General features: G+C 42.4%; 3 protein-coding genes across 4 annotated transcripts; 2 read left to right on the top strand and 1 right to left on the bottom strand.

Moving 5' to 3' along the window:
* Positions 1-24: 24 nt before the first annotated feature.
* On the top strand, positions 25-11,606 carry rilp (Rab interacting lysosomal protein). Of its 2 annotated transcripts, none has more exons than XM_053422831.1 (8): positions 25-748; positions 5,652-5,778; positions 6,970-7,091; positions 8,319-8,504; positions 8,881-9,050; positions 9,127-9,252; positions 9,338-9,439; positions 10,286-11,606. In XM_053422831.1, the coding sequence occupies exons 1-8, from the start codon at positions 389-391 to the stop codon at positions 10,413-10,415; spliced, it is 1,323 nt and encodes a 440-aa protein (XP_053278806.1). In that variant the 5' UTR covers positions 25-388; the 3' UTR covers positions 10,416-11,606. The 2 variants fall into 2 exon arrangements, with proteins under 2 accessions (XP_053278806.1, XP_053278805.1); XM_053422830.1 differs by having other exon boundaries at positions 26-748; positions 5,649-5,778.
* Positions 11,607-12,049: 443 nt separating this feature from the next.
* scarf1 (scavenger receptor class F, member 1) lies at positions 12,050-19,816 on the top strand. The gene is made up of 11 exons (XM_053423646.1): positions 12,050-12,656; positions 13,401-13,462; positions 13,671-13,772; positions 14,560-15,100; positions 15,186-15,404; positions 16,056-16,184; positions 17,011-17,117; positions 17,223-17,334; positions 17,621-17,745; positions 17,977-18,114; positions 18,223-19,816. The coding sequence occupies exons 1-11, from the start codon at positions 12,304-12,306 to the stop codon at positions 19,320-19,322; spliced, it is 2,988 nt and encodes a 995-aa protein (XP_053279621.1). The 5' UTR covers positions 12,050-12,303; the 3' UTR covers positions 19,323-19,816.
* A 795-nt stretch (positions 19,817-20,611) lies between these two features.
* On the bottom strand, positions 20,612-25,540 carry vtna (vitronectin a). Its single transcript, XM_053422030.1, has 8 exons — positions 25,380-25,540; positions 25,055-25,174; positions 24,488-24,931; positions 24,241-24,380; positions 23,995-24,151; positions 23,723-23,875; positions 23,105-23,632; positions 20,612-21,524 (listed from the first exon to the last, which is right to left on the bottom strand). Exons 1-8 carry the CDS (start codon positions 25,432-25,434, stop codon positions 21,406-21,408), a joined length of 1,716 nt encoding a protein of 571 aa, XP_053278005.1. The 5' UTR covers positions 25,435-25,540; the 3' UTR covers positions 20,612-21,405.
* Between the last annotated feature and the right edge of the window lie 32 nt (positions 25,541-25,572).

The following is a 25,572-nucleotide window of genomic DNA, read 5'->3' as shown; positions in this document are numbered from 1 at the left end:
CCTCCATTACTGCGCTCGGCTTGGCAGGCGAGCTTTTGCATGTAGTTATGCGTGTGTGTGCTCACATTACATTGGACAGAGAAGTAGGAGGATCCTGCAGAGTGTATGTACGCTGCACGATCACTCTCTGGGACTGTCCAGCCCTGTAGTACAGTGGATCGTGAGTACGCGATGTTCTTGTAATGTGTTTAATGTGGGCTGTTATTGTGACATCAGCAGGTTTGTGCATGTTGTCGGAAGAGGAGCGTCACATCACTCTCGGATGTGGACTCAGCCGTGCACAAGTGAAAGAGTGTTCACCTCCACATTCACCTGCTTTCGTTACGTGTCGCTGACAAGCTGCGCTGACTAGCCAGCGTCGCTTTCGATACAAAACAAGGAGGAAGACATGGAGGCGCACGAAGCCCAGCGGGACGGCGGCGCCACGGGGAGCTGCTTCGACAAGTCCTGCTCGGCTCTGACGCTGGACGACGTGTACGAGATCGCCAAGCTGATCGGCGCCGAGGTGGAGAGGCTCATCGACGGGTACGGGAAGGAGAGCGTCCTGGGGCTGGTGCCGAGGATCGTGACGGTGCTGGAGCTGCTGGAGAGCTTCGCGTCGAGGAACCTCGCTCACAAGCTGAAGGAAGAGGAGCTGCTGAAGACCTTCGAGGCCATCCAGCTCCAGCAGCAGCAGCAGCAGCAGCACAGGAAACGTGGAGGCGGTAAAGACTGCGGCAGCAGCGAGGAGGACAGACATGAGGCACGGGTGAGACACGGACATGTTAGCTGTGTGATCCTCCCTGCAGTCTGTAAACACGATCCCAGCCCTTACATAATAACAATAATACTTTTTATTTATACTTTTTGTACATAAAATGCAGCTCAAAGTGCTTTAAAATAAAATCAAAGACATGAGATGAGAACAGATTAGCAATAAAGCAAAGACTTAGAATAAAAGCATTAAACTAGCAAAAGGTATACAAATAAGTAAAAATAAAAACAATGTTTAAAAAAGAGATACAATTAATTAAATGTAAGATGGTAGAAATAGGTCTTGAGTTTGTTTCTTTAAACTATCAACAAAGGCCAGAGTAGAGAGGCCAACGCCTTCTGAATACAATAAAAACATTATAGAAATAGACTGTTTCTATATGACACGAGTTATATATTCATGCTTGATGTCATTCGTGTTACCACGATTGTGTGAACCTGGATATGATCTGGAGTCATCTGGTCTACATGTATCCTCTGACATTTAACCCAACCTACTAAAACCAGTGACAACGGGGCTGGAAAATAAAATATAGAAACTTATAAACTATTATTTTGTCTCACTCAAAGGGGCTTGTCGTTTCGCCAATAAACTCCCAAGAAAGTGGAAAAAATTCCCACCTCATTTCCTTAAATCATTAAGTTGCCTCCTCAAATGTTACCTGCAATATTTGGGTTTGTGCAAATAAACCAAGGATATTGAGATAACTGTGATTAATAAGGAACCAGAAAAATATAAATTCCAACAAGAAGCTAAAGCCAAGAAACCAGAAACTTTTATATACACTCCTGATCAAAATCTTAAGACCAGTTTAAAAATTGCATGAATATCCATTTTGCACTGTTAGATCTTAGGAAGGTTCTAAGTAGAGCTTCAAAATGCAAAAAGAAGAAATGGGAACAAGAGATCAAAAGTTGTGAGCAGGCAATTTATTGAAAACAACAATTTAACTCAAATAGGCTGTTTATCAGCTGATCAAAAGTTTAAGACCACAGCCTTTAAAAGCCAAAATCTGTGCAAAAATTTAGATTCCATGTCATTTCCTGTCAAGTAATCACACTGTGAAGATCTCTTGATGGCAAAGGCAAAAAAGCTCACCGTCTTTGAACGTGGTAGGATTGTTGAACTGCATAAACAAGGCCTCTCACAACGTGCCATCGCTGCTGAGGTTGGACGCAGTAAGACAGTCATTTTGCATTTCTTAAAAGGTCCTCAGGGTTATGGAACAAAAAAATCAAGTGGTAGACCCAAACAAATCTCACCGGCGCTGAGCCGGAGGATCCGAATGGCTGTCCGTCAAGACACGGGACGATCCTCGTCCCAAATTAAGGCCATTACTGGTGCTGACTGCAGCCCAATAACCATCAGACGGCATCTGCGAAGGAAGGGCTTCAAAAACAAGAAACGTCTTCAAAGGCCCGGCTCCTTCAACGCCACAAAATTGCCCGTTTAGACTTTGCAAGGGAGCACCAAACATGGGACATTCAAAGGTGTAAGAAAGTTTTATTCTCTGACGAGAAAAAATTTAACCTTGATGGTCCTGATGGCTTCCAACATTACTGGCATGACAAGGAGATGCCACCTGAGATGTTTTCTACGCGGCACAGTGGAGGGGGCGCCATCATGATCTGGGGAGCTTTTTCCTTCAATGGAACAATGAAGCTCCAGGTTGTGCAGGGGCGTCAAGCAGCAGCTGGCTATGTGGAGATCAGTGGTGTATAAAGCACTTGGAAGCCATACTTGAGTAAAAGTACAGATATCTTACCTGAAAGTGACTTCGGTAAAAGTAAAAGTCACCCGTCAGAAAACGACTTGAGTAAAAGTCTTAAAGTAGCTCATATTAAATGTTCTTAAGTATCAAAAATATCTGGTGTGGAAATGTACTTAAGAATCAAAAGTAAAAGTACAAGTACCAAAATAAAAAATGCAAAGTGCTTTTTATAGTCTATACAGACACAAAACTACCAAAAATGTTTCTCCTCAAGATGTATTTCAACTGACTGAAATATTATAAAAACAATATGCATATAATGTATAATTTTACCAATTTTTAACCCTAGATGCTGAGGTTCAAATAGTAATGGACTAGTGCATCTGAACTTCTAGAGACAACAAAGAATCAACTATAAACGAGTGCCTCTTGTGTCTGCCTAAGAACATTAATAAACTACAGTATAACCACTAAAACATTCTGTAAATATCACTAAACATGGACCTTTCATCAGTAGCATGAGTGAAACACAATGCCCCTTATGATAACTCAGCAAAGGGAAACAATTTCTAGGCACACAAAATAAGATGGTTTCTCTTTTGTTAGCATGCACTTTGCCAGTACAGAGAAGAAAGTCACTGGACACAGTCTAGTTTTGCTGCATACCAAATTTCAGACAGAATAATAAAGACTGAACTGAACCGAGCTCCTGCAGGAGCACCTTGATCATTCTAAAGGGAATAAATGGATGGGGAATGTGCACGCGTTGATTAAGTCCCTGCCAACACACATCGCTACTCCCCATTGGATGGTTTAGTGAGGTCCTCGGATCGGCCCTGCCAGAGTCGGTCACGGCCCTGGCGGAGCGCAAAGAGGACGAACAAACGTGACTAGATTCTAGAGGAAGTAAAGCTCCTAACAAGGTTTCTGATGGTGAACCTGCGGAGGGATCATCACTGATACAGCCTGCTCGACCCCGGTCGACCAAGGCAGCCCGACCTACCTCCGCGCTGCCCCCCCCCAAATGCAAACACGCCGCCAGACCTGCACATCCCCCAGAGAGAGAGTGCGCCCTGCGTAGGGGCGCGTTGCGGCAACATCCGCTGCTCAAGTAACAAGCCAGTGTTAAGAATGTAAGAAGTACAAAGTACAGAAAGTTGTGTTCAAATGTAAAGAGTAAAAGTAAAAAGTCGTCAGGAAAATAAATACTCAAGTAAAGTACATATATGTGAAAAATCTACTTGAGTACAGTAACGAAGTATTTCTACTTCGTTACGTCCCACCACTGGTGGAGATGTTGCAGATGTCATGACTGAGGGCCCTCGTCTGTGTGGTAACGACTGGGTTTTTCAGCAGGACAACGCTCCAATTCACAATACCCAAGACCAAGACTTTTTTCCAGGAGAATAACATCACTCTTTTGGACCATCCTGCGTGTTCCCCTGATCTTAATCCGATTGAGAACATTTGGGGATGGATGGCAAGGGAAGTTTACAAAAATGGACTTCAGTTCCAGACAGTGGATGCCCTACGTGAAGCCATCTTCACCACTTGGCGCAACATTTGCACTAGCCTTTTGGAAACACTTGCATCAAGCATGCCAAAACTAATTTTTGAAGTGATCAACAATAATGGTGGAGCTACTCATTACTGAGTCAGTTTTTGACACTTTAATTTCTGTTTTAGGAGGTTTTTTTTTTTTTTTAGCTGTGGTCTTAAACTTTTGATCAGCTGATGAACAACCTACTTCAGTTAAATTGTTGTTTTCAATAAATTGCCTGCTCACAACTTTTGGGCTCTTGTTCCCATTTCTTCTTTTTGCATTTTGAAACTCTACTTAAAACCTTCCTAAGATTCAACAGTGCAAAATGCAAATTCATGCAATTTTTTAACTGGTCTTAAGATTTTGATCAGGAGTGTATGTTGTTTTAGAAAATCACTCAAAACTATTAATTATCTTTGTTCCACAGATCAACTAATCAATAAATCAAATGTTCGCTGCAGCTCTACATGGCAATTTCGTGGTTGAAAAGTGAGGATATTTATCATTTGGATTTACCAGTGTAGTATAGGTTGTCAATGTTATAACACTTCTACTGTTAAATCACTATATTAATGCAGATAATAATGTTAGCTATTGTTTTGGAGGAAGAATCAAGTTAATCTGAAGAGCTATAATTTCTTCCACCCTAGGCCCTTCCCTACTGTTAATGGGTTAGTTTAGGCATGAAGACTACTGATTGGTTAGGGTTAGGGGAGATTATCAGGGCGAACCAATCAGAGATAAGCAGGGGCTATCGATCTTCTTCCTCACACAATGCTTTGGAGATGTTAGACATTTAGTTTATTACGTATAAGTCATGTTTTGAGTCAACTATCATAGAGGGCTAAACAAACCAGAAACATTGACATATTTACTGCAGGGGTTCAGTGTCTTGCCCGTGGACACTTCAGCATGGGAGAGATGAACCACCAACCTTCTGGTTCCTCTTGAGCCACAGCCGACCTTGACAATAAAGACTCCAAGCAACAACAGAGAGACACACAAAAACGTGTTATTAGTAACAGTTATTGATCAGTAATTATTTTTTGGCTCCACGTGAACAATGCTGTGATATAAGTGCAGACACTCCCACAGTATGCCATTACACTGTACTGCATGTGTTATGGATTATTTACTAACAAAGACCTTCATTGTTGTGAAACAACAAATCTTTCAAATGGCTTTATAAAAGCAACACAGTTATTTCTGGAATTACATTGACTAACTCAACTAGCTAAACTAATAATACTAAAATATTTGTTCTATAGTGTTTAAGCTACATTGTTTCCAGTTCTACATTTAATTATATAAAGTCGGATTTTTGCTACTTATCCTTCAGTATGTCGAGCACTTCACACTTTAGTGTAATTACACTGTAGACAGGATAGTTTTGTTATAAGCATGGTTGAGAAAGTAAAAGACAAGGTGCGGTTGTTATTCAGGTGTCCACACAACATTTGTGATGACTCAAGTGTAAAGTGACACACCCTGTTGGTAACGACCCGTTTTGATCCATGTTAGTTTCATGGATGCTCAAGAGGCTTTTACAGCTCACCTAGAATTCTGATCTTATCTATTTATAAGTTTTGTTTATCCTGTCTCTGAGGTTGTGGTTTTACAGTCTGTCTCGTCCTCTTCAGCAGGAGCAGCAGCAGAAGGAGCAGCAGCAGTGGAGCAGGAGGTGTGAGGAGCTGCAGGTCCAGGTGCAACAGCTCCAGGAGGACAGGGAGGAGCTGCATAGCAGGCTGAAGGGCAATTATGCACAGGAAGGTATGTCCATGTCCAGGATCAAATGAGTAAAGTCAAATGTTAAGCATGTTGCTGGTTTTGAAACTCACATGATTTTCAAGTTCAAGAAATGTTACGGCTTGCACTTTTTAAAACCCTGAGGGAATCGTGAAAGGAGTGGACGAAAGGGGAATTGTTAGGGGCTCCCTATTTTCAGGAGGGCTCTCACTTATGTTATAAGTGAGAGCCGTAACATAAAATCAATAAATGTGGCTATCATAGTCTTATGGACAGATATATAGATTTTCTAAATAGATAAAGGAATTTTGCCCTAGTGGTCCCTAGAAAACCCCCAGCCCCTATCCAAGTCTGTTAGTAGATGTTCTCTAAATAGGAAAATCACCCTGAAGGCCATTTGATTATATGGTTTTCATCTCAACCAATTAAAATACAGATTCAAACTGGTGGGTAAACAGTCATGTACATGGACGCTGACAGCAGTCAAACTGGTTGCTGCACTTTTTGGATTAAGCAGCAGATGTTCTTAGAGAGGACTCAGACAAGAGGCTTTGCTTACTCTGCAAATGCACAGGGGACGCTAGATAAAGTGGACTGACGTATTTCAGCATGTAGAAGCCTCATAACAGTAATGTGAGCAAGTTGAAGGGGGGGGGGGGGGATCACTTTGGGGGCTCTTGTTTTCTTGTGCTGACAGGAAAAACATGCAACTGGAGTTATTTGACAGCGTGACTGGGGTCAGGCTCCAGTGCTTCAACCGGCCGAGTTCTCATGTGCTGCCGATTCTTTTTGTTTGTGGAGAAGAATTTAGTTTTGGGACTATGGAACAGGACACATCTGTTTTTTGTCCAAACGATCTATGTATGCTGATCACGAAAAACATCTTGGCCTGGATGGCATCGAGCTGTGGATAGCTTTGGTTCTATTGGCCCAGGTTTTGAGAAATCCAAGATTTGTTACTCCTCACCAATACAATAGAGGAGAGTGGAATGTGTGGAATCTGTGGCATGTTTGCATGAAAAAAAATACAAAATAAAACATCTCAGTTTCTGTTGCTACTGTAGATAAGATTTTCAAGTGTTGAACCTTTTAAAGAAAAAAACTGTTCCTACAACTATCCTGATTTTCTGGTATTTGGCTAAGAACGCCATAAAACAAAAATGGTTCTTTCATAACACATACGAGTCAAGGCACTTTTTTCTCTCCCATGATCAGACCGTGTGCAGCGGCAGGAGCGAGAGGTGATGCTGAGGCTGAAGCAGGTGGTGGACAAGCAGAGGGACGAGCTGAGGGCCAAGGTTCAGGAGATCACCACCATCTCCAAAGAGGTGGAGGCGGTAAGGAGACACAGACGCTCGGTTGTGTGATGCTTCCTCTGCCTTTGCACGTGGACACATTCTCATAACTAGAATGCCACTCAGTAGAGCGCATATCTCCACCAAGGCCCAACCACAATCCTCACAGCTGAGGCTGCATTATGTTTCTCAGTGACAGGATGCTGGTAGTTTCAGATTTCTTGACCTATTTGTCACAATACAGTGACTGAAAAAAGACTACAGCCTTATTAAACCACATTTAAATGCACCTGTTCCAGATTTGAATTTGGATCCACAAAGATTGCAAAACACTCATCGATGTCACACCATGAGTATATCAGATTTTTCATCAACGTGAAAGACACAACACACCCTATCTCGCAATGTTTAAGAAAGTGAAAGTATTTCCCGGATCCGCCCTCGGATCCAGATCTCTCCGGACCTGGAACATGTCCTTGCATCAAGTTTTGTGGTAATCCGTTTTGTAGTCTTAGTCTTTTAGACTTGAGAGAGAGACAGTGAGATATAGAGCTGCTGCACCTTTCACACGTAGACACACAAACAACGTGATGGTTATGATTTTGGCTTCAAAGGTATATTTCTCCTTAAAGGTTCTTTTACTCTCCAAACAGATAAAATTACCTCTTTTATATCTCTATCATGCTATGGTTATACATTTTGTATTATTTGAAGTTATATAGACTTCTACACATGCACACTTTACTGCATCACATATGATGTCAAAAGAGAAGTTCCAGTTTTTGAAACCACTGCAGTAAACAACCAGAAAGTTAACAGTCAGGTAGAGAGTGCAGGGATTATCCACATAGTTACTAGTTAAGGGTTAAGCTGCACTATAGACACGTGTGAGTGGAGTTTGCTCCCCCTCACGGCTGCAGAGAGTGTGTGTGTGTGTCCGTGTGCGCACGTATGTGTGTGTGTGTGCGTGCTCTGATAAGAGTGTTTTCACGTGTCTTTATTTGACACGTGTCAAGGCATGTTTACCACATGATTTAAATAGCAGCCATAACTGGGTGTGTTTTAAACCTATTTAATTGGTCTACATGCTGGGACTTCCTTTATTTAACCAGGAAAATCCACTTGATATTAAGAATATCTTTTAGAGGGTGCCCCGGTCAAGACAGCGCCTAAATGAAAACACCAGGTAGACAAAGAATTTAAGGCAAATTCAAAAAGAACAAAAAATGTAATATGTATCTGTGTATATCTGTGTGTGTGTGTGTGTAGCTCCAGGAGCAGCTGGACCGCTTCATGAAGATGAACGCAGAGCTGCGACACAAGCAGGACGTGCTGCAGGCTCAGCTGAAGAGCACCGTGGAGAGGAAGGCCGACATGGAGGCCGATCTGAAAGAGAAGAGCAATGAGATAGAAAACCTCCAAGCACAGCTGGACAGAACCAACAGCAACAGCCCTGTAGGTTTCTGTCCTTTGAACTGCCAACACTGTAATTTAGAACACTGTGCTTGTGTGGGTTTGCTTCTCAAATTCAAAGATATTATTAACAGGGACAATGTAGATTATGTAAAGACCTGTTCGTATTAGGAATATAAGATATAATAAAGGACACGGTTAATTGAAGAGTTGAAATATATTATGTCATAGCTTCTCAGGATTCATACTACAAAGAGCTAAATGTGTAAAATCTAAAATTGACATGTATCAAAGTAACATTTTCTTTCAATCAATCACAACAAAAGTATTTCTGCTTGCTTCTCCTCCTAACAAACTCAAGATACGACATGTTTCCTCCAGTTTATAAAGACAACCTGACTCTTTGTTTTCTCATCAGTCCAGTCCAAGTCTTACAGCTCATGAGTCAAAGAAAAAGACGACCGGTGATCAGAAAGATCCCGATCGGCCGTGCTTCACCAAGAAGGAGGTGCGTGACATCATTTTCGAGAGGAACGAGCTCAAAACCAACCTGTTCCTGGTGCAGGAGGAGCTCAACTACTATCAGAGGTAGGTCCGCCTGTCGCAGTGTGTGTGGACCAAATAGTGTTTCTTCTGATTTGACATGTGATTGATGTTTCTGCAGGGAGATCCTGAATGAGGAGAGGTGTCCGGGTTTCCTCTTAGAAGCCGTCCGCTCAGCCATCAAAAAAAGGAGAAAGCTCATCAAGGCCAAGATGCTCGGAATTTCTGCGTACGAGTGCAGCAGCAGGTCTCAACACACAATAATGGATCAGTCTAGGTGTTCAGAAGAGAAGAGTACGTTTTGTTCACAGTTGTTATTTTTTTCTCTCCAGTGATGAGGAGGAGAGGAGATCTCTCTTCGGACAGACAGAAGTAGACGGTCCACAAGTGGACACGGACACTGACAAACCAGCTGAGTCACGCATACGAAATCTGTGAGTATAACTTGGACCTGCACGGCTGCAGAGCATCGGTCAGACGTGCATCTTAATGATGTTTATAACGGATGCAAAAGAATACACAAAAAATTACGAAAATACAAATATGTGATGAAGCATCAAGTCATGCTTTTCATCTCTATCGAGAAAGTGTTATTCTCATTTGGACACAAAGGTATTGGTGATGTCGGTCAAACTTTGCTGTATGTGCTTACAATTTTGTTCGTCAGTATTTGCACAATGTCACTGACTGAGTTCCAAAACAAGTGTTTGAGCAGAGAGAGGGAGAGAGAGAGTAGGTTCTCAAACTCAGCCTGAAGGACTTTCCCATGTTGCAAAATGCCTCCAGCTGTAGACAGAGTCACAGAGTCACATTCCGCAACTCAACTAAGTAGATTTGATGTGTTAACATGTGTTCGTGTTTTTTGGATTAGATTTAGTGTGTCTTTTTTAGAAATGTTCAATTGTTTAGACAGAGGACATTAGACATTTTTAGCTGATGAAGAACAGGACTTGGGTTGCAGCTAAGACTGATTCGTGATCCCACAGTATCTATGAATAAGTAATCTGAAATAGAGTTATCACTTTATTACCAAAACTCTGAGACACAAGTAGAGATTAGATATTATAGATGATGATCAGTTAAACTCTTAACAACTGAAGCACTCTTCAGCTTGAGTTAAAGGTGAATCAGAAATAAAACAGACATCATCTGTGAATCAAAGTGTTGCATTTATCGCAGACTGCTGTCACATTGCAGGGATCCTCATCAGTCCTGCTCTATATTTAGCTGTAATCCCCGTCTACAGATCTGACCTCAGGCCTGTTTTTTCTACTCTGCAGCTTTGGCTTCCTGACGCGGTCGGGCAGCGGCCGTAGCCCCACCCACATGAGCAACTCCGCCTCTGGCTGGGAGATCATCGGAGACTCAGAGGCCGCTGATGATGACACGGCGCAGCGACCGAAGTCCTGAGCCCGGTACTGAACCTGACATCCTATGAGTCCTGACACCGTTTTCTCCTTTCGGTTGCATCGTTTTCTATTGGTCTTTGCTCAGTAGAGAGGTCAGGAGGTTGTTGAGTACAAATGTATGTAACACAAAAAGCACTATGTGAGCATGAAGACTGAATGTTTTAATGAAACCCTTCAGATATATTTTTAATAATTTACCCTTGACCTCTGATTTTCACAGAGGTCATAAATATGAGTCACACTGTTTAACTTCAGTATAAAACGCTCAGTGTACCACAGTATTAAGGGAAACCTTGTAACTCACCAGAGCTTCCTTTTATATGAATAAGTATTAATACAAATAATAGTATTTTTCTTCTTTGTTTTATTGTCGGAGATTTTTTAATTAACACAAATAAATATTCTTTCGGGTTCAACAAAAAAACCAAAGACACAAGATTATAAAAATATATATTGTGAAATGAAACTATCCCCAATATTTAATCTGGAAACCTGTATTTTAAGTTCACTCCTAATCCACAAGAGGGCATTGTTTCATTTGATAACTAATAATAATATTTACTCATGTATTTTTCATGATTTTAAGCACTTTGTAGTTGCAGTACTTGACTCTTCAAGCAGTGGGTGCATTTTGAATAAGCCTTAACATGTTATAGTATATTTTCTTAATAATCAGTCATCAGCTCCTGTTCAGCTCAAAAGCATCTGGCTGGTGTATATGTGATGCTGTGGCCATAAGTGTGCGTGTGTCTACACACACGTGTGTAGGCTGGTGTACCAGCCTCTGTTGACCGGTTACTGTTTAAGGAAGTTGTGCACTTCCGTTAGGAAATGAGAGGGGACTTGGGAATTTTCGTTCTCTCCAACATTAACTGACAAAGTAACATAACATATCTGAACACTCTAATCTGACACCTGTGTTAATGTCTGAATAGATAGAACACCGCTCACAGACCAGTGGTGTTGTGTTTATACACAGATAATGTATGACCTGCAAATCACACCATGTTTTCATTCATTTCTGCATCTTTATAATGAAATTATATGCTGATCAAAAAATATTTAAGATGTCAGTGGCCATTTGAACTTTATTGAAAATGTGACAAAAATAATTGAAATGTGGATTTTCTGTGATGTCGAAATCTCAAACATAAATAAAATCCATTTAACACACTGGTATTGAAAAGAAAAATAGTGTCAATCCATTTTTTCTCAAGATTCTTTGAAAATAAGACGCAGTATCAGAATCAGAAATGGTTCTGTGCAGCACATGTTACACAATTTTTTCAATACACACTTTTACCTCCACCAAGGTGGTTTTAGTTAGCAGGATTATGAATAAAACACTCAACCGATAAACATAAAATGCATTGGAGAGGTGAGGCTTGACCCGGGAAGGAATCCATCAAATCGTGGAGTGAATCTGAATCAAGGGGACGGATTCAGATTTACTTTCTTTAACATTGAGAGACAGGGCGTTTTTCAACATATTCCTTGATTTCCCATTAAATAGTGAATGGATCTTGATTAAAAAAAAAATCTGAAATGTTTAGGAAACTGATAATTATGAGTGTGTGTGATTTGGTACAGATCCAAATTGGTGACTTTAAATGTGGTTTCATGGTTAGGTCTTGACGGAGGTATGAACGCTATTGAGTGTCATTCCAGTTTGATCATGTGACCATCTTTGTACTTTCATGACTTTTAAGGAGCACTGAGACTTTCTTCATCATCTCCAAGAAGACTGTAGACATCAGATTCTGGGGAAAAATCAGGGGTGTGTGTGTGTGTGTCTGTGTAGGGCGTGTTTTGTGTGTTAGTGTTCAACCATCTTTAAAAAGCTCTGAGTCTGGCTGAATAGAAGGAAGTGGCTCTGACTTCCCCAGGAAATGGGAAGAGGAAACCTGGGGGCTTCGACCTCTCTGGTTGCACTGGAGCCGCAAGACGACTCACAGGAGAGAAAGAGAGGGAGCAAGGGAAGGAGGGAAGGGTGTGGGGGGACAGAGAGATACAGCTGCCTCTTATTGTGCCCTGACTGGAAGGAGAACAAACTGAGAGGAAAGACAGAAATTCTGAACAGACTGGACTTTCAGACGAGGAAGATATTCGGCTCCAGTTTCTGGTTGCGGTCTGGCGTGGAGATGAAGTTTGTCCTCTCAGCTCTGAGTGTTCTGCTCTGCTGCTGGTCGTCATCCTCACACACACTGGACCCTACTGGGAAGAACGTCTGCCGCAGTATCAGGTGCAGTCAAACTTCACCTTCACTCACACCTGTAGACTCTTTACTTTTTAGTTTAGTGTTGACATCAGGAACCTGTCGCTTACAGTAGCTTGTGACCAAAATAGGTTGACATCCCTAGAAACGGGAACATAAGTGCTGTTCCTGTCACACATTTTACTGCCGTCAACGTTTTTCTTACTCTAGGATGTGTTCGACTTTGACCCTTGTTTTATTACAGGGTTTTCTTTTGTCTATTGTGATGGAAATCTGGAAACACAAGTGGCTGGAAACCCCAGATTTGTCTTTGTGTATTTAATAGGGGCTTTCTGCAGAAAGGATCAACAAATAGAGTCACAAGGATCTCAAAGTGAAGATGCAGGACAGTCAAATGCAAGGATCTTAGGAGGACTAAGGCCATCTCTCAGAACCAGTTCAGACTGGTTCTGTAGGCGCAGGTTGAGAGAGGAGTCTAAACACAGACAACAAATCTATATGTTTTTGTAGACATACAAGAGTAGACATACATTCAGTTCTTTGGAGAGTACATAAGAGATAAAAAGGGTCTTACAGATTTCAGGTCCTACACAGTTCAGACCATATAACAGTTCAGGTCATAAAGTATTTGGACAGGCTGTATATGTATGTATAGATATAGGTCATAAAACTTACTTTTCAACTACAACATTGGTTTAAACATACTTAAAGAATTTTTCCAATACAGTATCATATTTGTCAGACTGATTCAGTTATTTCCTATATTTCAAGAGACCCCTCCTCCCTTGTTTGTTGCACTGGATGGCGTCAAGAGGGAAACGAGTGCACTATACGTGAGTTTTAACTGTTCTGATGGAAAGCAGTCTGGAGAAATAATAATTTCACAGCCTCTATTTTGGCTTTATTTTCCTTGCTCTATAAATAAATGTGTGTGTTTGTGTGTGTGTGTGTGTGTGTGCGTGTGTGTGTGTGTGTGTGTGTGTGTGTGTGTGTGTGTGTGTGTGTGTGTGTGTGTGTGTGTGTGTGTGTGTGTGTGTGTAGCTGTGTGTGAGGGTGAGCAGGCCTGTCTAAAGGATGAGATCTGTGTGTATCCTGGAGTGTGTCGCTGCCCACCTGGCTACTACGGAGCTCACTGCAAAACACGTGAGTTACATTAAACAGCAGAAGATGTTCCACATCATTTGAATAATGAGTATAATGTGTTTAAAACGTTATTTTATTAAACTGCACTATAGGTTTAAGTTTAATTGTGTAAAAAAGACATTGCTGTTGATGGTCCAGTGGTTTTATACTAATATTGGTAATTTCTTATAGGTATCCAGAAAAAAGTGTTCAGATCTTTATCTTGAGTGAAATAAAAAATAAAAAAAATGAAAAAATACTCAATTACAAGTAGAAGTAAATTGAAAATCCTTCCCTTTGAAAAGTACAAAGGTATTATCAGCTTGATGTACTTAATGTTTCAAAGGTAAATGTATTTATTCAACCCCTGAATGATGCATTGTTAAATACATTTTTACCTTTGTATTAGTTCGAGCTAGAGCTATTTTAATACTATGCATACAGGCAGGAAGCAGTGTTTTGAGCTGAATCAATACTTAAATGAAAATAAAAATATGATTATAACACCTGTACCATACATCATTAAAAGAGAAACCAATTGTGAGGTTTAGAGGGAAAATCATCCTTAAGCACTGAAAATGTAATAATGTAAATGTACTTAGTTAGATCCCCCTATTCATACAGTGCTTACACAGTTTTAGTAAGTATCTGCAGTTTTAGTGTATTTATAGTTCAAGCATACATTCCCAGTATTAGTGTGTATGTACATTTCTAGTGAGTATTTACAGTATGAGTGTGTGTTAACAGTATTTACTAGTATTTTATTATTAATTGTATGCTGCTTTTGTTTTTGTTTGTTTGTTATCAGGCTGTCCTCCTGAGTTCTGGGCGTCAGACTGTCGCCAGGTCTGTCGGTGCCACCCACACGGCCGATGTAACCCTGTCACAGGTGAGTGCACCTGCAACCCCAATCGCTGGGGTCCGCTGTGCCAGTATGCCTGCAAGTGCACCCGCCATGGCCACTGCCACCCCAGCTACGGGAACTGCACCTGCGACCAAGGCTGGTGGACGCCGACCTGCTCCAAACCGTGCCAGTGCGTCAGCAACGGCTCTGTGGGCCCCGGATGCGACCAGCTCACAGGTCGCTGCGAGTGCCTGAGAGGTCACTGGGGGCTCAAATGCCCCGTCACCTGCAACTGCTACCTGTCGCTGTGTAATAAGAGGACTGGTGTGTGTGAGTGTGAGGCAGGCTGGTGGGGACCCAGCTGTGACCGGCGATGTAACTGTGACCTCACACACAGCAGCTGTGACCCTGGTAACGGGCAGTGCCTGTGTCACCCGGGGTACCAGGGTGGCTACTGTAACCAGCCCTGTGAATCTGGAAAGTATGGCAGTGGGTGTAAAATGAGGTAGGTGTAAAAGTTAGATTATGTGTGTTTCTATTATCTTGAGCTTAAGGGACATACTGATAGACTCGGTCTGGTCTGTCCTCAGCTGTGGTTACTGTAAAGACAACCAGCTCTGCTCTGCCACTGACGGGGCCTGCTCCGCCTGTGAACCCGGCTGGAACGGTACACAGTGCGACCGCCCGTGCCCGTCTGCTTTTTACGGTGACGGCTGCCAGGAGAAGTGTCCACATTGCAGGAACAACGAACCATGTGACCCAAAGACAGGGGAATGTTGGAGCTGTGACCCCGGATGGACAGGACCCAGGTGTGCACATATAGGTTTAAAGCATATCTGAGCATGTGTGACCAGACTGTGTGTAGGTTACACTGCAGGTAAAGTTCCAGTATTTTTCAACTTATTTCCTGGAAACCTTTGGAATAATTCCCCAAATACAAACTACTTGGCTATTTCCAAGAAAGGCTGATGTGATTTGGTACTAATTATTAATGAAAGTGTTTGCGGTTATAGTTATTATGTAGTTTTTATTAAATAGTAAAAACTATCCAACCTCTAGCTCCTCATAACTGCCTTTCTATTTATTGATCACATGTGATTGATGGTTTTGATTATCTCCCTATGGAACTTTTAACTTGATAATGTCAATGCAAATAACTTCCTGTGAGGTGGATTGTGAAGAGAAGGAACTTTTCCATCTTATGTATTTATTGTACTTTTGTATATGAAAAAAACAAGGCCACGATTCTTGTTTGATTTTGTATGTATTATTTATGTCTTTGCATGCATCTTCACATTTCAAACGCAGCCAGTAGAAAGTGTGTGTACCTTTTATGGACTATGACAATGAAATGAGAGTGTGGGACAATGAATGCAGTGTCCTCAACGTGTGGAACAATATCTACAAAAGGTGAGTCAGTTTATTGTAAGTGTCTTTGGTGACTGTTCTCTGTTGCCCAGGTGTGAGGAGGCCTGTCCTGACAGGATGTTCGGAGAAGCCTGCCGCTTCCCGTGCAGCCCTTGCTTCCATGGTAACTGCAGTCACGTGACAGGAAGATGTGTCTGTCAGCCAGGCTTTCAGGGAGAGAGGTGAGAGTTACACAAGTGTTTGTGTTCGTTTGGGACAGGGTTATGGTGTCACTTCCAACATGCCCAAACACACAGACGCCGCACACACACACACACACACACACACACAAAGTTAACTGACTTTAAGTTTTGTTCCTCCAACAGCTCAGATATTTACTTTAGTTACATAAGGGAGGGGGGGGGGGGGGGGGGGGAAAGCACCAGGCAAACTTAAACTTAAGACCAAAAGTTAAGCTAACTTTCCAGCAGGATAATCAACTTTAAAGCACAACGTGAAGATTTTTCTACACATACAGATGTTACAAAAAATAAGGTTTCAAACTTCAATTTATCTCTCAACTCCAGATTTCTGTAGTCGTCTTTTTAGTTGGTCTAGTCTAGACAGTTTAACCCTCAGTGATACATACTTGACTTAACCCATAAACCATTTAAATTCCATTTGTATGGCAGCTTAATGTAGGGTACTGTCTCATGGTAATACAGTTAGAAGCATAAACTCAAACCCAAAGGAGAGACTGTAAACAAATGTGAAATACTTGTTGTATTCTCAAACCTGAACGAGGGGAATTTTCAAACCAACCAGTGGTATAATCTAAGTTATTTAAACATAGTAGTTGGCAGTAATGTTATTGTTAGGAGTATACCATTTGACGTTACTAGGTTAAAACACACAGAACCTTCTGCAGTGGTTCCTTTAATATTTCTCTCTATGAGGTCACAGTGTTTAAGAGTCATCACAGTATTTTTAGCGAGTTGCGTTTGCAGGGTTTTTGGTTTGATTGCTGTGGTGATTACATGTAATGATGTGATTCTCTGTTGTTTCCAGCTGTAACAGCAGCTGCTCTGCTGTGCAGTTCGGCCTCAACTGCTCCTCTGTGTGTGACTGTGGTGAGGAGGTCCACTGCCACCCAGTCACTGGAGTCTGCCCCAATAGTACGTCCATCCATCCAACCATCCATCCATCCATCCATCCATTTTAACATCTGTCTATCCATCCATCCATGTGTCATATTTTGTGTGTGTGTGTGTGTGCGTCAGGTGGCAGGAGTGCTGTACTTGCAGGAGTGTTGGTCCCTTTGCTTCTGCTGCTGTTAGCTGTGCTCTGCTGCTGTTTGTGTTGTGGAGGAGGCCCTGTTGACAGCAAAGACAGGTCTGTACCTCACTCACTTTAAAAATAATTCCGTCACAGATTTCTATACAGAATCCTCCCTTCCAGGCTCTGCCTATTCTACTTGAGTAGCACATACAAATAACAAAGGAAGCAGGTTTACTATACAGGTGTTCGGCGACAGCAGATTAGCAAGCTTTGTATTTTGTGTAACATATGTGTAATATGTGTAAAAATGCATTGTTACTGTATTATTACAATCAACACACATTTTGATGTGGCACTTTGCTGTAGTGTGAGACTCTCACTTAATAAACCTTTCTCTTAGGGCGGCTGTGGCTGACGGAGGTTTGTATGTTCGGATGAAATATCACGTCTACAGCGTCCTGGCAAACATTAGTGCTGCTCTGCCATGTATCTCTAACTGGTCCTCAGGTCTGCCTCGTGTCACCGGTAAGTAATACACCTTCATTCAAAGCTGTACATATACAGAATCCATAACCCCATAGCACAGGACAGACCATGTTACAAATCACCATTAACCTCTTATTATCATGAAGAGTGTGCATGGGCAGTGAAGGCTAACACAAAGAGGTGAGACACATAGTACTTAGATAAGCCCTGTCTGGATTTGACTACATTACCTTCTATATTATTTAATCTATTTTCATGCCACACACACAGTATCTCACCATGACCCAGAGCTGACCTTCAACCACAGCTTCATTGAGCCTCCGTCCTCTGGCTGGGTGACTGATGGGTCGTCCTTCGACAGTGATGAGGAGGAGGGTGAAGCTCTCTACTGTGTCCCTCCAAGAGAAGGTAGGAGGAAGGGATACTTTTCACCAAACTTTATCTTTTGTGGCGAAAAGGACTGACATCTAATTTACTTCCCATTTATTTCCATCGTTCTGGATGTCACTTTGACAGACATCCCAGCCTTGGCAGGCGGCGAGTTCCAGGAGATGAGCTCAAAGTGTAACATGTTCCTGGACCCATCGGGCTTCAGCAGCGAGGACATCACCTCACCCTTCAACATCCCTCGCACCTCTAGCATCGCCAAGTACAAGCGGCCGTCTGTCTCTTTCGCAGAGGGCACCCGCTTCAGCCCCAAAGAGCGCCGAGGCTCCGCTCAGGACCCTGGCGCTCTCCTTCGCAACAAACCCAAATCCACCTGGGGAGTTTTGATGCTCTCGGCCCTTCAAAGCCAGGGAGGTGCTGCAAGACCTGGGGACGAGGATGCAGCAGAGGGCGAGGAAAAGGAAGAGGAGGAAGTGGATGAGCAGGCTACAGACAACCAGGAGTCAGGCTGTGAGGCAGGGAACCAGGAAGTAGACAGAACCTCATCCCGAGCCACCTCGCAGGTCCAAAGCTCAGCGGGAAGAAGACGGACTATGTCGAACCCAGCTGCACATAAAGGGAGCCTGCCGCAAACATCTGGCTGTGATGCTCCGGCCGTGGTTTTAAATAAAGTCACCACAGTGTACGTGACAGTGGGTAAAGCAGGGCGACCCGTCTCAGATACGAGCTCTGATGGCCCTGTTCAGGCCATGCTGCGAAGACTTGGCAGCCTTCAGAGACAAAAAGAGCAGGAGTCTGGCAAGTCCAAATCGAAGGGAGGTGAGGGGATCACCAAACCACCCAGACGGAAGCTTGGAGTTCGGGCGAGTGTGTGGGAGGAGGGAGGGCCGTCTGGAGGGGAGGTCGCCATTTGTAAACCTATCAGGCGGAAGCATGCTTCCCACAACTCCTCTGACACAGTGGCCCTTAGTGAAGTTTCACAATCAGAAAATGGCACCCCCAAACGACCGTTGTCCATTTTGAGGAGCGTGCCAGAGCTGGCTGCATCTGACCCAGGTCTAAGGGCTGAGGATGAGGATTCCAGTTCAGGAAAGACTGAGAGCAACTACTTTACTGTGGGGCCGGCAGGAGACGCTGCGAGTCTCACAGTGGTCATCACCAACGAAGGAGCGGTGGGCAGTGTGAATGATGAACCCTGCTATGAAAATGTCATGATTAACAACTTGTGACCTCTGATGAACCATGTCATCAGCAGGTATGATTCCAACAGATGCATATTTATTTTTACTACTGTAGATTTCGGGTAGCAGACCATGGATTTTTGAATTATGGTGTAATCCTGTTTAGCAGTTATGTAAAAGTGCAGCTTACATCAGGATATTCATGCATAGAGAATATAGAATGAACATTACCAAATATATAGTTAGGGTAGAACACAAATACGTAAGAGTAACAGGTGTGGTATTTGGATAATTTCAAGATAACCACTTGTTGCATTTATCACCTCTATTTTAATATGGATTTTTTTGCTTTTGTTGCACCAGTGTTTTGTTAAGTGTGTAAAAACAAGTACTGTAAAACATTTAACCTAGAGAGTAGAGAATGTCAACTGTCTGGATTGTAACAGAATGATGAGAACAAATGGGTTTTATTTATAGAGAGTTTTTCATATCAAAAGTCATATTCACATGCTTCAATAGACAACAGTTTTTCTATCACACATGGCTAAGTACTTAGATAACACATTACATTACTGCATTACAATTAAAGGGTAATGTAGGATTCAGTGTGTTGCCCGATGACATTCAAGCATGCAGATCGGAGGAGCCAGGGATGAAACCATTAATCTTCTGGTTAGTAGCAGTGTTGTGCATGAACGAACAGATGCGAACACAGGCAGACAAATTTGTAAGCTATAAAAAACAATAATGTTTATAATGTCGACACAAATAAACGGTGTCCACAATCGGGGTGATTCTTACCTATATTGTTCTTTCTTCTCCTCCCCTACTTTGCGGTGCTTTCTGAATTGTGCACCTGATAATTTAATCTTTTTTTGATTAATCTTTGACTCTAACCGCAGTCTATCACCGCAGCGTGTACGTCAGGGACACACCTGAGGAGGAAGCACAAATTCTGTGCGAGCCGCCGCCTGACTGTTCACACAGGGAGCCCTACAGAAGGAGGTTTTAGATTCCGACAGTAAAGGCAAGGGGTAGTGATGGATAAGGTTTTCTTTAACAAGTTTAGTCTTTCATTCTCACTTTCCACCTTAAAACTATGAAAAGAACTGAACTATGAACTAGTTCAGAATTTAAATGGTGAACTATGAACGTGAACTATTCATGTTTACTTGTATGAACTGAACTTTGAACTAGTTCATGAGAGTTGGGAACTTGCACAACACTGGTTAGTAGATGACCTGCTTTACGTACTGAGCCCCAGCCATCTCAAAGAAAGGACCCAAAAATAAGCTGTGGAGAAATCTATGCAGTTATATGGAAGTGAACACAATGAATGAGATTTGCTGATGTTTTATTGAAACACAAATAAGAACAAACGTGACTCCGTACACAGAATGTGCAGTAGACAAAAACAGTTACATTTACCTGCTTCATTCTGTTTATACATTATAGTGTTCAATTTTGCTCTGTTGCACTAATCAGTAATGTGATAAAACTGGAATTGTAAAACTGTTTTTGTGTCCTCGAGCATGAGCCCACCTGTCACTGCACTCTGACCTCTGATGTGATGTCACATTTCTGCTGTGTGAAAACATAATCACTTTTCTTTTACTCAAATTATATGACCCTTCCTGGCCTGCCCTTATTGTTTTATTATATGTCACTGTATATATGTTTACAATTAATAACCGAAGAATAAAATAATTAATTTCTTTCTGTAGATACATGATTTAGAAAACATCTTTGTGATTCTTTGTGAGTCTTTGACTGGAGGCAGTGTTACGATCTCCTCAATTGTTACCACACTGGAGACTTAAATGAAAAGCTGTAAATGTATAAAACATTAAACCTTTTAACTGTTACATATAAACATTGTTTTTCTTATATCAGAGCGGTTGTGTTGATGAAGTTCTAATGAACTGATGACCTGCAGCGTACAGAAAACCCACCTGCTGACCTTTGGCCACAACAAGGAGCATGTGGACTTTCAAAGATCAATATTTTCTAAAGTTAATGAGCAGCTAGTTATTTGTAACACTGAACACACTGACACAGACATCACAGTGAACACCGCTCATCTGGATCCTGCTGTACACAAATGTATCAATATTATAGACATTTGAAACAGCTACTTCTCTGATCTACTGGTTTTTGAGCAGCCGAGCCAGTACTGGGCGATGGATCTGGGATATGGAGGAACAGCGGGGTCAACTCTCTTGGTGCTGAGGTCCACTCTGTAGTATTTATCTATAGAAAGCACACAAAACAAGACAATCAGTCATTCTGTCTGGAGCTATAACTGGTTTCAAGAGTTAAACCAGTGTAGAGTGATTTCAAGCATCTGTTTCTTTGTCAGGTGGACTAATACACAGCATGTGAAACCAGTTATAATTACTTTGGTGTGGTGAGACAGAGCCGGGGAAAGTTTCTGGATGAACTTTTTATTAAATTTACTGAGGTCCTGCCTAGTCTGTCAGCTGTCGTCTGTGGTTCTAATTGAACAAAACTGAATAAATGTTCTTGGGGTTACATGGGAACCTTCTATTGTTTCGATCAACCTTGCACTATGAACGTACACAGAGATAACACAGTGGTTACTTTTTGACCACATTTAACCATACGTACATTAATTCACCTTTTACTTACTATTTTTGGTTAAAGCTACAGAACTTTCTGCACGGGGGACTGTGTGAGCCTCAGAAAGAAGCATTTTAGTTTTGTTGTTATGGAGGGAGGGTGATGTTATGACAACATAAACATTTTGCTTTGGTATCTTTCCATGCATGGTTTCCATGCACCTCTGACCAAATTAATATCCTCATTCAACAAATAAAGTAAGATTACGATATGATTTGATTACAGATCCCATGAGGCTTTAATTGCAAGCCAGCGGCAAATACTCATGGGACATGTTGTGGACAGCTTATCATATCCTGTTTGTATAAACAAAAGTAATTTATTAAACAATTAGAATGGCACTCAGACGCTCTGCCAAGGCCCAATGGTCCCCTAATGGAACCCCATGCAAAAACTCAAATATCAGCCCATTAAACATGCATGATTTTTTTCATCAAGATCCAATAATTATTCTCTGACAAATCAACAAAACAGTTGAAAATGCCCTACAGTATATCGCACAGTTGGAAAAAGTGCAACAGAAATTCTTGAAACTGCCCCAACATTTTATGGGTTCCTCTCTGACCAGTATCCCATCCTTCCACCGGGTTTCGTGGTAATCCGTGGAGTAGTTTTGCGTAATCTTGATCAAAACAAACAAACTAACAATAGGACAGAGATGAAAACAGTCTTTTTTAACAGAAGGTAAAAATAGTAAAGGTGCTCATATGTGTCGTTTAATTGGTTCTCTCAGTTTTTATAGCACTGATACATTTAATATCTAGGTTTTGGACACTTGATGGGTTTTCTGACATTTTGGGGCTTTAAGTCTTTATATGACAGGACAGAGTGTTTGAAGGTGTTAAGAACAGGGAAGACATGCAACTGGGGGTCAGAACTGGACTTGTGGCTGCTGCGGGGCAACTCAAGCCTCTGAACATGGGGTACCAATTCAACCAGGCGAACTGTTGGGCACTCGATTATCTGACATTCAGAAATTTCAAGGACTAAGCAGTTTGTTAACCAATCAATAATGGAACAAATCATTAGCAGAAGGCCTAATTGTTTTTCTCAGAGATTGACTGGCATTCACTTAAGGCCGTGGTAATTGGTTTTAAGGTTAAGTGAATAAATAGTTTGTTGAACTGTTCTGTCTGATTATTCCTAAATGTAATTTCTCTGTAATGGTCATTTCCTCTTTTCGGACTTACCTCCTTTAAAGAAGAAGACGCTCTGAATGGGAATTGTCCTCGGTCTCTCCAAGTGCCCCCTCTCATTTCTCGAGTCGGAATTGCGTCTGTTGTTCTGCGGGTATCGGTCCCCCTCCTGTTCCCACCCTCTGTCCCTGCCTCGTCCAAGCCGCTCCTCCATTTCCATCCTTCTCTCTGCCAACTTCAGACCCATTTCCATCCCCTTGGCAGCCAAGTCCTGTCCCATGTTCATGCCCTGCTCAGCCATGGAGCCCCAGCCGGGTGAACGGCTTTGCCTCCCGCGACCCCACTGTCGTCTGTTCTGCTGATCCCACTGTTGTCTGTACTGCTGATCCCACTGTTGTCTGTACTGCTGATCCCACTGTTGACTATACTGCTGATCCCACTGCCGGTCCTGGCCATAGCCGTCGCGGCGTGACGACGTCAAGGGAGTCACATAGATCCTTCCTGCCATGGCAGCGTCCACCGGAGACTTGAGGCCCTTCCAGTCTTTGTCAATAAAGTGGTGATTGCTATGATGCTGAGGCACTACAGAAAGTTGGAAAAACAGAAAGCTGTGAACATGACACTAGCCTCAAATCCAGACGTACACAAGGGATTCACAACATCACTACTCACAGTCAGAGAAGAGTTCGCTGAAGAAACTTTCATAGACGTTGGAGTAAATGTCAGTGTAGCGTCTGAACAGCATGGACGGAGAACTCTCAGACATGGTGATACACTCCCCGTGAGACGGCTGGTGCAAGAACTCATACATGTAATACTGATCCGCTGGAGAAACCAACAAGAGACCATATGAAAATCTTTGAGCACTTTTTACATGTATGTTATGTTTGATTTTCAACAGTATCATGTGTTCATCCACCAAATTGTGGGATTTGTGGCCGTACCTTTGAAAAAATAGACTCTCTCTCGTCCGTGATGACCAGAGGCAGGGAGGGAAAACGCTGCGTCCACGTGATCGGGAATTTTGTCAAAGCCCACGCTGATATCTCGAGGATAGTCATCGTCCAGTACACCACTGTCAAACCTCCAGTACTTGTTACCCTGTTTAGGGTTTTCATGCATTAAAACATAAATATTTGGTAGTCTGATACACTGATGAAAAGTGGAAAGAGAATTTTCTGTGTCCCCACCTTGAAGAAGTAGGTCTTCCCTTGACAGTTGATGCGGGTGAAAGCAGCATCGATTGGCCCGTCGATGCCCCACACGTCCTTAATGAGCTTTGGATAACCAGGCACAACTGACTGCTGGTTCAGCTCAAAAAAGTAGTCCCCTAGAAAACACACATGGTTAAGAATCCTACATTAAAAGGCAGGTTTGCTCTTCAAATATCAGATTACTGCATTTGAGTATGAGAGGGTTACATTGCCAGTCACTCACCTCTGAAGGCAAAGATGGAGCCATTTTTAAGCTGCATGAAAGAGTCAAAAGGCCTCCCACTGCAGACCTCAGCGTCTGGGTCGGGGGCTGCAGTGGTGCGCGTAGTGATGGGTACAGTGGTCATCTGAGTTGTTGTATCAATCTTAGGGGGTTCCGTTGTTAAGGAGACCTTCTGTTTAGGGAGGACAGTGTTTGAGGCGGGTGTCTGCTGTCTGACAGGGACTCTCTGAAATATGGTGTCCATCAGTCGTGGTGGTTTGGTCATGTCTAGTGTGGATTCTGGAGGCCACTGGGGTCTGAAGTCAGATATGGGCGCACGCGTGGGCTTCAGCTGATGACCAGCTGTGGTAAAAGACTGTGTTGAGCGTCCGGGGGAAGAAGTAGTGCCTTCCAAGACCTCATCATCATCAGCATCCTCCGGAGACGAAAACGTGTCTCCACGAGCTGAAGGGAGGAGGAAAATGACATCACTGACCATCGTTTGTTGCAAGGTTCTGACTAATGACTTTTTTTTGTAATACTTTAATGTAATGCATTTTGAACAAACAAAGCAGAGAGGTTTCTTACTCATCATCCTACAGGTCACCTCGAAGTCAGAGCAGCAGCTCCTGTAATACTTGCACATCGAGTCACACTGACACTTCCTCTCAGAGTCGAAACCATTCTCACAGCGATCCATACACGACTCTTAAGACAAGATGAAAGTAGAAGAAAACTTTTTCCTACTTGCTGTGTTTTTTATACTGCATCTTCCGTACTGTTCTTCTGAAGTAATGAACTTCATTCTTTGGCTAATAAAGGTCATAGGAATGTTGCTCTTAATTAAAAAAAGTGTTTGTAACTAGAAGTACTTTGTTAACTATAAATCAGAAATCAAAAATGTTGTACTTACCTTCAGCAGCAAAGGGGTGAGCGAGCAGAACGAGCAGGACGACCTGCAGCCTCATGTTGCCTCTGCTGTGTGTGAGGACAGAATGAGAAAGTAATGATGAACTGTGTGCTCCCAATCATTGGAAACATGTGTCAGTCACCCCGCATCCTTGTTTACTAACTTCATTGGCAAACCTCTTTTTCCACTGAATAAA

This window comes from Pleuronectes platessa, chromosome 5, assembly GCF_947347685.1.
Source record: "Pleuronectes platessa chromosome 5, fPlePla1.1, whole genome shotgun sequence".
Taxonomy (NCBI): Eukaryota; Metazoa; Chordata; class Actinopteri; order Pleuronectiformes; family Pleuronectidae; genus Pleuronectes; species Pleuronectes platessa.
Note: the sequence above shows the minus strand (reverse complement) of the source record. Positions and strands in the feature narration are given on the sequence as shown.

Excerpts from the sequence above, each read along its gene's own strand:
- rilp (XM_053422830.1), top strand. The coding sequence starts at position 389 with ATGGAGGCGCACGAAGCCCAGCGGGACGGCGGCGCCACGGGGAGCTGC. Across the intron at positions 749-5,648 it reads AGGACAGACATGAGGCACGG|CAGGAGCAGCAGCAGAAGGA; the intron begins GTGAGACACGGA and ends CGTCCTCTTCAG. Across the intron at positions 9,051-9,126 it reads GAGCTCAACTACTATCAGAG|GGAGATCCTGAATGAGGAGA; the intron begins GTAGGTCCGCCT and ends ATGTTTCTGCAG.
- scarf1 (XM_053423646.1), top strand. The coding sequence starts at position 12,304 with ATGGGAAGAGGAAACCTGGGGGCTTCGACCTCTCTGGTTGCACTGGAG. Across the intron at positions 13,463-13,670 it reads GGGAAACGAGTGCACTATAC|CTGTGTGTGAGGGTGAGCAG; the intron begins GTGAGTTTTAAC and ends GTGTGTGTGTAG. Across the intron at positions 15,101-15,185 it reads GGCAGTGGGTGTAAAATGAG|CTGTGGTTACTGTAAAGACA; the intron begins GTAGGTGTAAAA and ends GTCTGTCCTCAG.
- vtna (XM_053422030.1), bottom strand. The coding sequence starts at position 25,434 with ATGAGGCTGCAGGTCGTCCTGCTCGTTCTGCTCGCTCACCCCTTTGCT. Across the intron at positions 24,932-25,054 it reads GGTGACCTGTAGGATGATGA|CTCGTGGAGACACGTTTTCG; the intron begins GTAAGAAACCTC and ends TCCTCCCTTCAG. Across the intron at positions 23,876-23,994 it reads GAGAGTCTATTTTTTCAAAG|CGGATCAGTATTACATGTAT; the intron begins GTACGGCCACAA and ends TGGTTTCTCCAG.